This window comes from Lithobates pipiens, unplaced genomic scaffold, assembly GCF_037356315.1.
Source record: "Lithobates pipiens isolate NorthernLeopardFrog02 unplaced genomic scaffold, aLitPip1_a1.2 Scaffold_23, whole genome shotgun sequence".
NCBI classification, from domain to species: domain Eukaryota; kingdom Metazoa; phylum Chordata; class Amphibia; order Anura; family Ranidae; genus Lithobates; species Lithobates pipiens.
This window is the reverse complement of record NW_027507785.1, coordinates 107582430-107599019: the sequence shown is the minus strand read 5'-3', so window position 1 is coordinate 107599019 and position 16590 is coordinate 107582430. Positions and strand designations below refer to the sequence as shown.

At 46.0% G+C, this 16590-nt stretch overlaps 1 protein-coding gene across 4 annotated transcripts in view; it reads left to right on the top strand.

Moving 5' to 3' along the window:
- Positions 1–16590, top strand: part of LOC143927792 (platelet glycoprotein IX-like) — a 36649-nt gene that overhangs the window by 13059 nt on the left and 7000 nt on the right. The window contains exons 1-2 of one of the 4 annotated variants that reach the window (XM_077452156.1): positions 8705–8731; positions 13091–13320. The exons of 1 other annotated variant lie outside the window; for it this stretch is intronic. Coding sequence is in view for 1 of the 3 variants with exons in the window: in XM_077452153.1 (XP_077308279.1) it covers positions 13091–13127 (37 nt within the window). In the remaining 2 variants the exon portion in view is untranslated. Of the gene's footprint in view, positions 1–8704; positions 8732–13090; positions 13321–16590 lie in introns of those variants that run through there. 2 more of the 4 variants (XM_077452153.1, XM_077452155.1) reach the window with 2 other exon arrangements.

Here is a 16590-nt window from a genome sequence, read left to right as displayed (position 1 = left end):
TTTGTTTTTCAGGTACACCTGATTGGACACTTAATGCATCTCTGTGGAACGACGGGTTTCAGCTTTGACATGTCTGTTGACATCTGAGGCTATCTGATGGAATCGGATGAAAACGGATCCACCTGTCCGTTTTTGCCCGTTTCCATCCGATAGCGCCGTCCATTTTGACAGACTCCGCTTGCTTAGCAGGGATCAATCCATTGATCTCCGCTGAGCAGGCGATGACTGGTCCTTCTACGCTCACTGTGCAGAGAAGGACCTGTCCTGAGTCCCGCTGTCCTCTATGGAAGATCAGATGAAAATGGACCGCCTGTCCATTTTCATGAAAGAGGCCTAACAACACATTTCTGACACTAGTTTCCTTTACGAACCACCTCAGCCTAACTCCAGCAAGCATTTGCGCCGGTTTTGGTAGCATTACTGACCTGTGCAACTAATTCAGGTAGTTCTTACCACTGCCCCTTTAAGAACCTACTTACTTTGGCAGTGACAGATTCTTAAAAAAATGTTGCCAGTTCTCAGAATAGGAAACTGGTAGAAATTAAGAACAGCTCTGAGCCTGTATATAGAGGTACACCAAGACTCAGATTGGAGCATGTCTGTAATGGTGTCAGAAAACATGAAACAGACTGAGACAGAAGTACAATCAAATCACACTTGTTTATTAATGAAAATAAAAAGGTAAATAGAAAAAAGCGTAGTCAAGCATAGCCAGAGTCCAGTAGCCAGATCGGGTAGTCAGCCAGTCCAAAGTTCATTAACCAGATCGGGTAATCAGCCAGGCCAGAAGTCAGGGATCCAAGGAGAGCAAATGCAAGCAGGATAAGAATCCAGAAGGGATGTCAGCAAGCCAGTCTTGAAACAAACAGCAGGAGATGGTTCCTTGTGATGTGACCAACGCGAAGGCAAAGTAAAAAGTGAGCTGGAAGGCTTTAAATAGGCAGGTCAGACGAGCATCATCGGGAACAGCTGGTAACTGGAAAGAGAAGAGAGCAGGCAATTAGCCGACAGCTGAGCGGCCAGCCCAGAGGAGGAAGGGCTAAGCCAGCCCTGACAAACGGGTCATGTAAGTGACAGTTTCCTGCACAGGACTCTATCCCCAGCCTCATTCAGCTATTGGCCAGGACATTCTCCAGGCGAAAGCTACATGTAAACAAAGAATCCAAGGATGCTCATAAATATGGCTAATGCCCGCAGTTTAAAAATGATTTGCCACTGAGTAGGCAGAGCCCGACAAAAAACTAAAAGACTAGTTCCCCATTCCTATTTTGCCTGAAAGCACATGGCAGTGGGTGGATTCGAAAGCTACTATTTCACAGAATAATGGCTATGGATCTGCCCACTGCCATGAACCTGGACCTGATTGTGAACTAGTTTCTCAGTTCCTCATCAAGCTAAACCCACCCTGTTACAAAACTGCTCGCGGTGCACCTGTCAGTGTGACAGTAGCTGGGAAAGGGGGGGGGGGGGGTCACAAAGGAAGGAGTGTACAGTTAGACACTTTGACCTCCTCTCTTCCTCTCTCCAGCTTTTTCTCCTATCCCTCCCACCAGCTTCCAGAGCCTTCAGGGTAGGGTTGCCACCTGTCCGGGATTCATCCGGACAGTACCAGTTTGGAATTGTGTGTCCAGGTTTCACACCATCTAAAACCCGCATATGCTATTCAGAATGGATTGTGGCTCCCCAAGTAATCTTTCACAGGTGTGCACATGGGCCCCACCCCATACACGGACGGGAGAGAGGGCTTGATCTGCTCCTGACCCTTTCCCACCCTTACCCCTCTGTCTGCCCACCCACACTCCAATCCCCAGTGTTCTGTGCCTCAGGAAAGGGATGCGTGGGCTGGAAGTTTGAAGCTCAGCAACTCAGCTCAGATACATGGTGCATTGAAGGTGTGGATCCCTGAGCCTCCATCCTCGAGTGAGTGAGCTCACCATCCAATGTCTATAACTGAAGTCCCCCCCTCCCTTCTATCTCCTGCCTCCAAGCAAATAAACACCAAGATAAGGGTTGCCCTGGGAACTCTGATTTAAGTTGGAAATTTGGTGAGAAGTAACTCCGTTACATCAGAGTTCCCCTTTACACCAGAGTCCATAGTGCCCCCCCTTAAAAATAAAATTTCTGTGTGCTGCTAAAGTTTTCGTGTTTGGCTTGAAGAAAAGGTGGCAACCCAACTTCAGGGAGAGCCTCAAAGGAGGATAATTACCAGTAATTGTCCCCCTGCCAAACCAATCATTCCCTCCTGTCCACAATCCAATTCCCTTGTTGCCTGAACCCCCTGCTAAACCCCTAGTAGCCAAGAGGGGGGGGGGGGGCATTTGGGACTTTAAATGAGGCAAAATAAACGTACCTCCATCCCGGTTTCAAGTACATAAGAAGGGAATGTGGGACTTTAAATGAGGCAATTGACTTGTGGAGGTAGAGTATTTAGTAAACATTTTTTATTTGTAACACTAGTAAAAAAGTATTTTCATATATATACATGCACACATGGTATATACATAATAGATAAATATATGTCAGCTTGGCAGCACCTGAGAGAAAGTAAACATTGATGGATGTAATACAATTAGCAGCCATTGGTACACCATATGCAAAAGAGCTGCTATAAGATAGGTACACATACACATTAATAGTTACATAGTACTCAATGCATTTTGAAGATGTATATGGGCCAGTGAATAAGTAATGAGCCAGACTTGACTGAGCACCCCGTGGAGCCTTGACGCGTTTCATGGCTATATGCCATTCCTCAGGAGTTGGGTACTGAAATAAACTGTAAATATAAATAGATGTATAGTATTAGTAAATATGTTCTACCCTTTTATGTACCTGACAAACAGCTGGGGCACAGGCCCATACAGGAGGCCTGGCTATACTCCCTTAATGGCAGCCCAGGGTTGCAGCATCACCAACATCATGTACAATGCTAGAATTTGCAAAAAAAGTTGAATATACAGAGAATAATGTTTAAGTGATGGTTCACCTTTTCAGAAAACATGTAAAAGTGAACTAACATTTTACACCCTCCCCACCCCCCAGTCTCCTATACTTACCTCCAGGGATGCTGAGCTGTCATTAGCCATACTGTTGGTCCAGCAGCCCAAGGATTTAAAATTCCCTGCTATATTCCCTCCTCTCTGTGCAGCACTTCCAGAACAGACCAGTGCGATTCGGAATGGTCACAGCTCATCTCAGATCATCGCTCTGATTTGTCCTGAAGGGCTGCACAGAGAAGTGGGAGAATAACATAGGATTTCAAATTCCTGGATCGCTGGACTGGCTGCATGGGCACTGGTAGCTTAGCATCCCCATAGGTAAGTTCCCGGGGGGGACAAGGGGCCTGGGAGAGTGTACAGTGTTAGTTTAAAATTGTCCTTATTTCTGTAAAAGTGAACTAAGATTTGCAATAGCTTATGCTATTTTCTTTCCTTCAACCACAAATTGAAGGAAATAGAATCACTTGAGTCCCTCATCAACTCAGTGATGATGGGGTAATCCCTTCTGCTGGGTTATGGTATTCTGACAGTGGGAGGCTATAGCCACCGGCAGTGATTCCGTAGAAGAAAAACACAGAAAGGTTGTACTGAAGTCTATCGATAGATAGATAGTACAACCAGCCTGCCCAGTTCCTGCTGATTCGGACGATTTTCAATCTGTCAATGGCCAGCTTAACATATTAGAAGTTTTGTGACTGTATCACAGTTTTCAATATTAATTTAAATACTTTAGAAGAGCAGTAAAAGTGCAATAAAGATGTGTGAAGTGCAGTACCCGACAGCAAGCAATAGGAAATAATCTCTTGAGCTGACTGTAAAATTTGATCGCTATGGGTTACTGCACTTTGTACATCTTCTTTGCTTTAATAAATTTGCCCAAAAATTTTCTTCTTTTCTACTCAGAGCCGCCCTGAGCATAGCAACCACATCCTTAGCAACTGGACACAGCTGAGGAAAGAGAACAGACAGCACTAAAAAGAGAATGAAGAGAGAACAATTGAATTGTTTGACAGCTTTGTCTTGTTTCTACAGGCACTGTTGCTACAAAAATGTTGTGTCCCTCTGCTATACAGCCATGACTTCTCCTGTGTATACTTAATCTGAACTCTGGGGAGACACAAATCAATGCAGTCTTGTATTTCCGATACACCATTAAAGCAGAACTAGGCCCAATAATGTAACCGTTTCCCAAAACAGTTACATTCAAGGCAATGTTGTGAATGGTAACCTTCACATTACTTGTGTTCTGAACAGGATGGTTCAGAGGAGTACCTACAGGGGTCGCAGGGTTTCCAATTGCGACCCAGCCCCATGCTCCAGGGTTCCCGTGCGGGCCCCCTGTTCACCTGGATAGGAGGGGCTGCAGGGACAGCATATACTGTAGCGGAACCCCTCCTCTCCATTTTCCTCCTGCAGCTGCTCCTCTCCCTCCTACCAGCATTCAGGAGGAAAATGGAGGACATCAGTTTCTCTACATGCTGCCCCCCCCCCCAATCAGCCCCTGTTGCACCCCCTGTGCGCTCTCCTGTACTCCCCCTCATCCCCCTCTCCCACTGGCTGCTGCGGGGGATGTGTTAGGATGCAGAGCAGGGAAGGGACCGGTAAATATGTAATTTACTGGCCCTTTCCTTTTCTGAATGGACAGAATCAGTGGACAGTACCGAACTGAGGTTACTGTGCTCCAGTTTGTGAATGAACGGAAAGCCCTGTACAGAGCTATTTCTGTCCATTCAATATGTGTATGTGCAGCTGAGGCTGCAGAGATGAGGGCTGTTTAGACCCCTGATATTTCACCAAAGCCCCCCAAATACCAACATGGCAAGGGATTGGTATCACAAGGGATGGTGTTCATCCCTTGGGATAGCAATAAAAGTGATTAAAAAAATATTAAAGCGCCCCTGTCTCCCAATGTTCACATGCGATGTAAACGGTGATTGCACCACACATGTGTGGTATTGTTAGAACCTGAAATTTGCCTGCTATAAGCCTCCTGGAGTCCCTGTACAGCAGGGCTGGAGTGTGAGAAGAAGATGCAGAACAAAGAGCCAATTGAATGCTGTCAAGGAGTATATTGATAGCAGTAAAGAGCAGCATGACAGACAGATTAGATTTTCCCTAAACTGCTTCCCTTTCACTGTACAATCACAGGCTGGGGAGGGTTCAGGACAAGCTGGGTTCAGAGGAAGTGGGTTGAATAATGCTAGCTATCAGACTGAGGAATTGTAGAGGCAGTAAAAAGTAATGAATATTGGATCTGGTCATTTTGGCTGGTGTTTTGCTTTAGGGTTTTTACATAGGAATAGGCTCGGACTGGGACAAAAAATAGGCCCGGATATTTTAGTCTGAGCAGCCCATGGCATATTAACATCGTGCCCCTCCCAAACTCTATCCTAATGGAGGCAAGGGGGACCGTGAAAGAGCACGGGGGGGTCATAGAGCATCAGAGGCGGAGAGCACGAGGGAACGGCAGAGAGCATAGGGGGGTCTGGAGAATGTGGGAGAGTGAAGGGCACTGTGGGGTCTGGTGAGTACAGGGGGGCCAGGATAGCTTAGATGGGCTGTAGAGCACTGGGGGGCGGCTGTAGAGCACTGGGGGGGCTGTAGAGCACTAAGGGGGCCTGAGAGCATGGAAGAGCCTAGGAGCACAGGAGCCGAGAGCATGGGGGGGAGTCGGAGAGCACAGGATGGGGGGCCTGAGAGCACTAGGGAGCTGGAGAGCATGGGGGGTAGCTGAGAGCGCTGGGGGAGAAGAGAGCATGGGGGTGCTGAGGGAACTGGGGGGCTGGAGAGCACAGGGGGTGTGGAGCCTGAGACCACAGTGGGGCTGGAGAGCAAAGGGGAAAGTCAGAGAGCTGAGAGAACTGGGAGGAGCCTGAGAGCAAAAGGGCTGAGAACATGGGGGGGGGGGGCTGAGTGCACTGAGGGGAGCTGAGAGCACTGGGAGCAGCCTGAGAGCATGGGGGAGGAGCTGAGAGCACAGGGGGGAGTCTGAGAGCACATCGTGGAGGGCTGAGAGCTCTAGGGAGATGGAAAGCACAGGGGGGAGTCTGAGAGCATGAGGGGGAGCTGAGAGCACTGGGGGGCTGGAGAGCAGGGGGGGAAGTCAGAGCACTGGTGGGTGGAGAGCACATGGAGGGGACCTGAGAGCCCAGGAGGGGTCAGAGAGCACTGGCAGCAGAAAGTAGCTGGATAGGAGGATATCGAAGAATCCATCTCTCCATCTTCCTCCTGCAGCCTTTGAATGCCTATGGGAGAGAGAGAGGAGGAGAAGAGGGCTTTAAGAGGCTGCAGCAGTAGAATATACATTCCTCTATGCAGCCACCCCGCCACTCCTCCTATCCAGGCGCACAGGGAGCTTACCTTGTTTCTGGTCCAGTTTTTCCTCATAGATCCCCTCCCACGTTATGGTCAACGGCAGAACGGAACTGGTCAACAAGTGCCCGATGTGCCCTATGGCCAGTCCAGGCCTGCATAAGAATGTAATGTTTAGAATCAATCATGTTTAGTGAAGTAGCATAAAATCACGAAGCCTTGTATTAAAAACGAATCATTGCTAACTACTGCTTTGCATCTGTGGCCTAAGTTCACGATTGACGTCCTGCACATTGAGTATTTTTTTTTTTTTTTTGCTGTATTTATTAGCTACCAGTAGTGTCAAGAAATCCAAGCTCTTCTCTAAATATGTTATATCATATTTACCTTATCAAATGTTCTCCTTTTAATTTCATGCCCCATAAACTTAACTGCCATCTTTACCTCTTACAATTTTATCGACTTTGGAAAGGAGCCACATGCAAGCAAAAAATGTGACAATTAAAAAGCCTCGTCAATAGGTTTCTGGAAGCGATTCTGTAAGTGAAGCACAATGCATCTTCAAGGTAATTAATATCCAGCTAAACATAAGTCAAAGAAGGTTAAATGCGAAAGAGTTTGAAAGGTAGAAGTTACTTTTCAGCTTTATTTGACTCCAAATTTATGGGATTACTCATTTTTCACTCTATTAGTATCAGACCATGATGTTCCTATCAATCCTCAAGCCTGAGAATCCACATAACTCAAAAACAAATATTTATTATATTGCAGCTTACCAATTCTAAGATGTGATGGCTGTTTTAGTTTTATTTTATCAGGCTTTTTTTCTATTTTCACAATGTGATCCTGCCAGTCAGTCTGCTATTTTTGATCTTCCCTTAACTGCTTCAGCCCTGGAAGACCTTCCTGACCAGAGCACTTTTTGCGATTTGGCACTGCGTCGCTTTAACTGACAATTGCACGATCGTGCGATGTTGCACCCAAACAAAATTGATGTTTTTTTTCTCCCATAAATAGAGCTTTCTTTCGGTGTTATTTGATCACCTCTGCAGTTTTTATTTTCTGCGCTATAAACAAAAAAAAACACAATATTTTGTATTTTTTTCTATAATAACTATGCCCCCCAAAAAATCGCAATAAGAGTATATTGATTGGTTTGTGCTTAAGTTATAGCATCTACAAAATAGGGGATAGTTTTATGGCATTTATTAAAAAAATTTTTTTTTTTTTACTAGTAATGGCTGCGATCTGCAATTTTTATCGGGACCGTGACATAGTGGACACATTGGACAATTTTGACACATTTTTGGGACCACTGACATTTATACAGCGATCAGTGCTATGATTATGCATTGATTACTGTAAAAATGTCACTGGCAGGGAAGGGGTTAACACTAGGGGGCGACCAAGGGGTTAATTGTGTTCCCTAAGGGGGAGGGGACTGTGTAGGGGAGATGACAGATCGCTATTCATACTCTGTATGAACAGACGATCTGTCTCTTCTCCCCTCAGAGAACCAGAAACTGTGTGTTTACACACACAGATCCCGGTTCTCCGTGTGTCAGCAGCGGTCATGGGAGCCCAGCGGTGATCGTGACCGCCATGCACTCGCATTGGCTCCAGGGGCGTGTGCGCCCCTAGTGGCCACAGGGAGAAGCAAAATAACATAACGTCGTTTCGCCCAGCCGTGCCATTCTGCCACAGTACGTCTGCGGCGGCTGGACGGCAAATGGTTAACAGACCAAGCTACCCAGACAAAGTAGCAGTTAGAGGGGTGAAACAAACCATTTAGCACTGACAGGGGGTGCTTACAATGGTCAGCTTTATTCATTTATGTAAAATCTTTATCTCACAAGGAGAAAAAATGTTGCTGTAAATGTTTAAATTTTTTTGCAGGAATTCAGCTATAATTTGTTAATCACATCTATCTAAATCTGCTACCCTTACACTTGTAATGGAAATTTGTAGGTTCTGTATATAATTGTATTCTATTTTATATGTATTGCACAATGCCCTCACTGTGCACACGGCACTAATAATGTTTTCAGTACATGTTTTGCATTCTTTCGAGTTCTGATTAGAATTAGCCTGCCTATGTAACGTCCCTTGTTACCATAAACGCACAATTGTAATATTAATGTGATACCTACGTAATCATGTGTATAAAAACCTTCACATGCGTCATAATAAAGGAGAACGGTTATTTGGAAAGATGCTGAGCGTATCTTTTGTGTCTGTTCCCTACTGCAGTAGTTATTATTGATTTGGAACCACTAATCAATATGAGGATAGGAGTTGCCTATCATCAAAATATCCATTTCAGGTGGCGAGCCAGCCAGGAGGGGTTATCAGGTGACCCTGAGTATCCGAAACGAGGAGCTTGAGACGATCTGGGAATTTCTGATAATCAGCCGGCTGAGGTAAGCCTTTTGCTTACATTTGAGTTATCAGACTTCCTTGATCGGTAAGGCATTTTTGGGACAAAGGGTACCTATTTTACTCCCCTTAATCGAACTGTATTGATTGGTGGTTATATGTTATGTTGTCAGTGTCTACTGTCCATCGGAGTGTTATAGAGAAAGGTAAGTGTCAGGTACTCACCAAAGCCGAAGTGCTGAGAGCGGCTTCCCTTGCAGCTGGGTGCACAGTACCCCTGAGGATGGAACAGCGGGTACAGGGCACAGAGAGGCACGGGTTGCCAGCAGGTGACTGGAATGCAGCAGGTCCACTGAAGGAAGAGATGCCCGTGCAGAAGATCTTGGAACTGGTAGAGGTAAACGCCTGCCAGGGGTTCCAATACCTGGAGTGAAGGCCGAGGGTCAAACACAGGTACAGTCCGTGAGACAAAGGATATTCCAGAAGCAGGCCGAGGGTCAAGCACAGGTATCAGTCCGTGGGACAAGGGATATTCCAGAAACAGGCCGAGGGTCAAGCACAGGTATCAGTCCGTGAGATAAAGGATATTCCAGAGGCAGGCCGAGGGTCAAGCACAGGTATCAGTCCGTGAGCCAGCAAGGCTAAGTGCAGAAAGTCCGTTTAAACAAGCCAGGGGTCAGATCAGGAGAGAAGCAGGGTGGTCTTCAAACAAGCCGGGTCACAACAGGAAGTGGTCAACAGGAACAGGAAACAGGAAACAGGAACACAGGAACACAGGTGAGCTGAGGAGACAAACCAGCAAAGACACAGAGCACATTGATGCCTTTTATAGGACTGTCAGGCCAATCAGGTAAGGCCCATAGCCGTGTACATAGGCTTGCACATGCGTGTACGACATTGTGTCGTACGACGCATATGCATGCGTCGTTGTGCAGCTTTTCCCCGCAGGCGCACGGGGAAGCGCCGACGTTGAAGTTTGGTGATTCTCTGACAGTAAGAATAGTGCTGTTCACAGGTATATGTAGTACATCTGCTAGAAAAAGTACTTTAGAGGCAAGAGTGTATAGGCACAAGCAGAGAAGACTGGCCAGTCATTATGGGCATTAAATTAAGTAAGGGAATGAAGGGTAGGAGACCCTCAAAAATGCCCAGCGCAAGAGGAGCGCTATATATGAACCGAAGGTGCAGTTCCACCTATACTGAGCCCCTAGTTTAATGGTTAAAGTGGACAGGGATCCACAAAGGGTAACTGGGTTACCACCAAAGTCCACAGGGACAAAGAATCATGCAGATTATACAGCTAGAGAAACAGATATCTATGTGAGCAGGATGGATCAAGAGTGACATTAACAAGAGACAGAAAGGGACATTTTGATGTTAAATTGTGGGATGAATTTGGGGTCAGGCACTACAACTAGTAAAGTCAAGAAACAGTAATGAGAATTAAAACAGAATGCTTTATATGTTGTCAGAGAGGGAAGATGGGATGAGCACTATGGCTGCCCGTCTGATCATAGACGGTACAGTATGTGAAGTATGGTATTACAATACATTGGATGCAAAGGATATCAGAACAAAATAAAGAAAGCAGAAGTTTAAGCAAGGAAGTATTAAAAAAGCATTAAAATAAAGTGAGAGAATGATATGCATGTGTTGTGTACAAATGGGAATAATGTTAGCAATTTTAGAGATATATTTGTGTATGTTTGTGAATGCTGGAACCTTTAGTTCTATCGCTTGTGTGTGTCATGTACGCAGATGTGACCCTCCTTCTTTGTGCTCTCCTGAAAGAATGTAGCTGGGATGAGAGGTTGGTGATAAGCTGGAAGGACACCATGCCAATTTCAGTTTTTTAGACAAAACATTTATAACAATATGTGCCAGGTTAACGAATCTAATGATAAACAATGTGATCACAATTATTTTTGAATCTGTTTTCCAAACATGGTGAAATGAAGGTTACAGTTGACTGTGTCTTACACATATTTAATATCCTGTGATAGTAGAAACAGTGCATTAAAAAAAAAAGAGAGAAATTGAGTAAAATTAAGTAATATGTCCCCCTTTAAGGACATTTATCTGTGCATATATATTAGTGTGTGATATTGAAATTATCATATGAGTATTTGTAATATGAGTTTAACAATTTTATTAATAAATATAGATATATTGAAACTGGTTTAGACAACCTTTGGTTGGAAATGAAATCCAGGTTAATGGGGACATTGGTAAAAATGGGATTAGTTTAGATTAAGATAACAATTTTGTAATTTTACATTTACTGAGTGGAAAGAAAGATTAAGATGAGGTTGTTAATTTGAATACAGCTGCAATAATGTTTAACAAAGCCAAGATGGATGGGATACATAAGGAAGTTTTTCTACAAAAATGAAATCTTAAAGTCTGATAATAACTTGATGTGCGGTCCATGATGTGAGAGTAATATTAAATAAAATGTAAATATAACAGACCCATCACATCAAGTTCACACACCCTGTTAGGATAGATGCTGCCCGCAGCCAGTTGTTTTATAGTTTTTGATGGCCGAGTGCTTTCTGGTCCATCATACAGATTGTTGGTCCTTTTGTTTTTATGTATTTTTATTTTTGAAATCCAAAGCAGAATGTGTGGATTGTGAAATGATGTGCCCCTTTTCCTTGTAAGTGCAGTGGGTATAAGTAGAAGAATATTTTGGATTTATGGACATCTCTGCATGACCGCAGGGTATTCTTATCATTTATTATAATATTGCCAGGAAAAAGTTGTCTTTTTGAAACATGAACCTGGAGTTCTTACACAAACAGCATGATAGAAAACAAGCCATTGTTATATTTATGCAAGCTGGACCCAGTAATGAAGGGTTCACCCCGATATATCAGAGCTGTAGCTTTTATGCAAAGGTGCTATTAGACAAAGTTACAGACATTATTTTGGTCAAATATTTAATTTTTAATGGTCCGACATTCTGCACAGCAAATATATAGCTAACTAAATGTTTGTCTAATGAAAGGTTCAAAATATGAATTTGTTTTGTTTGTTTATGTACAAATCTAACAATGAAAAATGCGTACATTTGAATCCAGCCACTTTATTGCCTCTGTTGGAGGAGGCTGGAGACAAAGAAAAACCACATGTGTTAAATTGATGACCTGGGAATCAGCTGCTGTGAGCCCAGTGCGGGACACACTCCCTGAAGACCCAAGTATTTACTTTTTTGTAGTGTTATTCCTGATTTTATACCGAGGATGAAGTTTATCACCCAGAAGGATACTCTGTATTCAGAGTCATTGTATCCTTTCCCCCAGCTCCAGAAGCAGAGCTCCATGTTTTAGCAAAGCCTGTGAGCTATAAAAGAGTATATATTTATATAGATAGTCAAGATATAGAGAGCTTTTGGTTCCATTTGAAGGGCCAGAAGTTTGTTTTAACTTCGGCGGGTAAACCAATCAAGCATGCCAAGTTAATTTAATCGGCTGTTTTCAGCCTTCCTTGCTGAGCCATACTAACAGTAAAACTCACATATGGAAGCAGACCAGGCGACTCTAAGGATGCTGCATTTACAGCCCCGGACACTTGCTGGGTCTGTGCAACTCACAGATTCCACTCTAGTTCTGGCCGTTATAGCTGGGATTAATAATTCAACTTTAAGGACCCCAGAACGAGAAGCACAAAAGGTCCACAGAGGGCAACTTCTTATGAAACAAGACTTTGGAAAAGGTGATCATTTATGTCTGCCAGCGACTCTTTTCCCTTCAGCTTGACACATGGACCGTGTCATCAGTCACAAGCAGTTATGGCTGCCTTAGTAAATAAGCATGGGATAGAGCCAGGGTTCACCACAGTTGTTTTTATAACATACCACTTCTTGTTTTACCTGTTACCAAAGGTGTTACCAAAAGCTAAACATCCCTTCCAGAGATAACAAAAAGATATATCCAGATGCCCAAGTCAGAATCTTACGAGTATGCATTTTGTGTGTATGGACATGTTTTCTGGATGTCCACTGGCAAATGCTACTGCAAAGGCCACAGTAAAAAAGTATTATCAGAAGTAGTTTGTAAGTGCAGAATCTACAGAGAGTAACAGAGAAAATAATTTTTATAGGAGAGTCCTTATTAGAAGTTTTGAGGTTTTATTTTTTACACCCCCTACTGTCTACAATGTAACGGACAAAGTAGAGTAAGAAACTAGAAAACTTTTGCCTGAATGTTTTCTTATAGTTTATCAAGCCCGTAGGGGGATGTTGGACTCTCTCCCTATGGGATTTGGTTTGGGAGTGTGTTACTCACTTGCTTATATTTTGTCTCAGCAGCTGAAGTCCTCCATTTGGATCTCACAGAGAATGTTGCTGATCTTTGAAGGTTTTTGACAAACTCATTTATGTGTTTTCTCCCCAATTCCAGATCCTAAAAGTTTGGAAGAATCTAAAACTAAAGCCAGGTGACTTGTGGATTGTTAAGAGACATTTATATATAAGGAAATGTTTGGAGACTCAATACAGCATCTATTTCATGTACAGTTTTGCAAAACTTGAAGGAAAAGTCACCTGGATCCACACCAGACACTGCAAAAATGACTAAATTAAAGAAATCTCCGTGTTTGATTTGTTTCCCTTTTGCGATCACAGTCTAGGGTACTTTTTGATTCAATTACTTTAATTGTAAGGGATATATATATATATATATATATATATATATATATATATATATATATATATATATATATATTTGAAAAGTAGTTTAGCCATGTTGAAGTCATATTTGTCTTTTGTACCTCTTCCATTTTATGTAGAATTGTCTGTGTTTACATATGCTGATAAGTCAGCATACCAACAATCAAGCTAGAAGGCCATTCTGGCCACAGGAGTTTACAGCCAGTACTCTGTAAATATGTCTTTGTTTTTCACAATGAAAAGTAATTTTGTAATGAAAAAAGCTGCTGAGCTATTATTTTCTCCACAATGGAGTTTTTGCCTCTTTGGCCAGGACTACCTCCACCTAAGTGTGTGGAGGTTCCAGGTATCAGGTATGGTTAGTGACCAAAATATTGATCAAAAGAGAGGAGACTGTAATGGAAATTTGTAGGTTCTGTATATAATTGTATTCTATTTTATATGTATTGCAAAATGCCCTCACTGTGCACATGGCACTAATAATGTTTTCAGTACATGTTTTGCATTCTTTGGAGTTCTGATTAGAATTAGTCTGCCTATGTAATGCCCCTTGTTACCATAAACGTACAATTGTAATATTAATGTAATACCTACGTAATCATGTGTTTAAAAACCTTCACATGCGTCATAATAAAGGAGAACGGTTATTTGGAAAGATGCTGATGTCAGGTCACCTTGAGGCGAGGTGACAGATGCCCACCGTAGGGATCAGGAGTGCACCGCAAGGTTGTGGACCCTATGGCTGACTGCTGCAGACGGGATACAGATCCCACTGGGGTTAGAGCATAAGATTCCCTGGGGCGCGGAGTCTAAGGCCGCGTACACACGGGCGGACTGTTCGCCCAACCTTGTCCGCTGAACAGTGTTTGGGCGGACAGTCCGCTCGTGTGTGGGCTTTCAGCGGACAGTTTCAGCGGACAGTTGGACGGACAAAGTCTTTCGGAAATTCCGAAAAACTGTCCGCTGAAACTGTGTTTGAGCGAACAGTCCGCCCGTGTGTGGGCTTGTCCGCTGTACTTTCGAAATGAGCGGACTGTTCCCGCTCGGAAAGTCCGCCCATTTCGAGCGCGTGTACAGGTAGGCGGGGCCCGCGAAGGAGACGTCGCGGGCTCCGCCGCCTGGAATGGGCTTAAAGGGGAACCCCAACGCCGAAAAAAATCGGCGTGGGGGTTCCCCCCAAGTCCACACCAGACCCTTGTCCGAGCACGCTACCCGGCCGGCCAGGAAAGGGGGGCGAGCGAGCGCGCCCCCCCTCCTGAGCCGTACCAGGCCGCGTGCCCTCAACATGGGGGGTGCCTTGGGGAAGGGGGGGCCGCGCGGCCCCCCCACCCCAAAGCACCTTGTCCCCATGTTGATGAGGACAAGGGCCTCTTCCCGACAACCCTGGCCGTTGGTTGTCGGGGTCTGCGGGCGGGGGGCTTATCGGAATCCGGGAGCCCCCTTTAAGAAGGGGGCCCCGGATACCGGCCTCCCACCCTATGTGAATGAGTATGGGGTACAATGTACCCCTACCCATTCACCTGTGAACTAAAGTACAATAAAAAACACAACACAGAGAAAAAATATTTTATTGCACAGCTCCGGGGGTCTTCCGTCTTCGGGGGTCTTCTCGCCGGACTCCTCCGCTATGTGTGTGTAGCTCTTTTGCTAGCGGAGGAGTCCGGCTTTCTTCCTCCCCGCCGCCGGCCTCTTCTCCCGACTTCGGGGGTCTTGTCCCCCTCTTCGGTTCTTCTGCCGGGCCACCGCGCCTTCTTGTAGCTCTTTTACAGGCGGTGGCCCGGTCTTCTGTCGCCGCTGTCGTCGCCGCCGCCGCCGCCTTCCGTTCTTGTTCTTCTTCTTGTTCTTCTTCTTCTCCTGGAGATGTTGACTCGACGAGCTCTCCGGCCGGAATGCCAGAGCCGCGCTGTGCGGTCACTTATATAGTGACAATGGGGCGGTGTCACATGGTATATGTCACATGGGTTGGTCACATGGTGACCCCGCCCCCTTACGATGTCATAGTCCCCATGTGACATCAACCCATGTGACCAACCCATGTGACATATACCATGTGACACCGCCCCATTGTCACTATATAAGTGACCGCACAGCGCGGCTCTGGCATTCCGGCCGGAGAGCTCGTCGAGTCAACATCTCCAGGAGAAGAAGAAGAACAAGAAGAAGAACAAGAACGGAAGGCGGCGGCGGCGGCGGCGGCGACGACAGCGGCGACAGAAGACCGGGCCACCGCCTGTAAAAGAGCTACAAGAAGGCGCGGTGGCCCGGCAGAAGAACCGAAGGCGGCGACAGAAGAACGGAAGACGGCGACAGAAGACCGGGCCACCGGACCAGGCGCGGTGGCCCGGCAGAAGAACCGAAGAGGGGGACAAGACCCCCGAAGTCGGGAGAAGAGGCCGGCGGCGGGGAGGAAGAAAGCCGGACTCCTCCGCTAGTAAAAGAGCTACACACACATAGCGGAGGAGTCCGGCGAGAAGACCCCCGAAGACGGAAGACCCCCGGAGCTGTGCAATAAAATATTTTTTCCCTGTGTTGTGTTTTTTATTGTACTTTAGTTCACAGGTGAATGGGTAGGGGTACATTGTACCCCATACTCATTCACATAGGGTGGGAGGCCGGTATCCGGGGCCCCCTTCTTAAAGGGGGCTCCCGGATTCCGATAAGCCCCCCGCCCGCAGACCCCGACAACCAACGGCCAGGGTTGTCGGGAAGAGGCCCTTGTCCTCATCAACATGGGGACAAGGTGCTTTGGGGTGGGGGGGCCGCGCGGCCCCCCCTTCCCCAAGGCACCCCCCATGTTGAGGGCACGCGGCCTGGTACGGCTCAGGAGGGGGGGCGCGCTCGCTCGCCCCCCTTTCCTGGCCGGCCGGGTAGCGTGCTCAGACAAGGGTCTGGTGTGGACTTGGGGGGAACCCCCACGCCGATTTTTTTCGGCGTTGGGGTTCCCCTTTAAGCCCATTCCAGGCGGCGGAGCCCGCGACGTCTCCTTCGCGGGCCCCGCCTACCTGTACACGCGCTCGAAATGGGCGGATTTGCCTCCGCCTTACGTGGGCGAGTCCGTTCATTTCAAAAGTTGAGCGAACTGTTTGCCCAACCTTGTTCGTCAAACAGTCCGCTCGTGTGTGGGCAAGTCCGCTCATGCAAATTTTGAGCGGACTGTTTGATGAAACTGTTTGCCGAACAAGGTTGGGCGAACAGTCCGCCCGTGTGTACGCGGCCTAAGAGCCAGCAGGT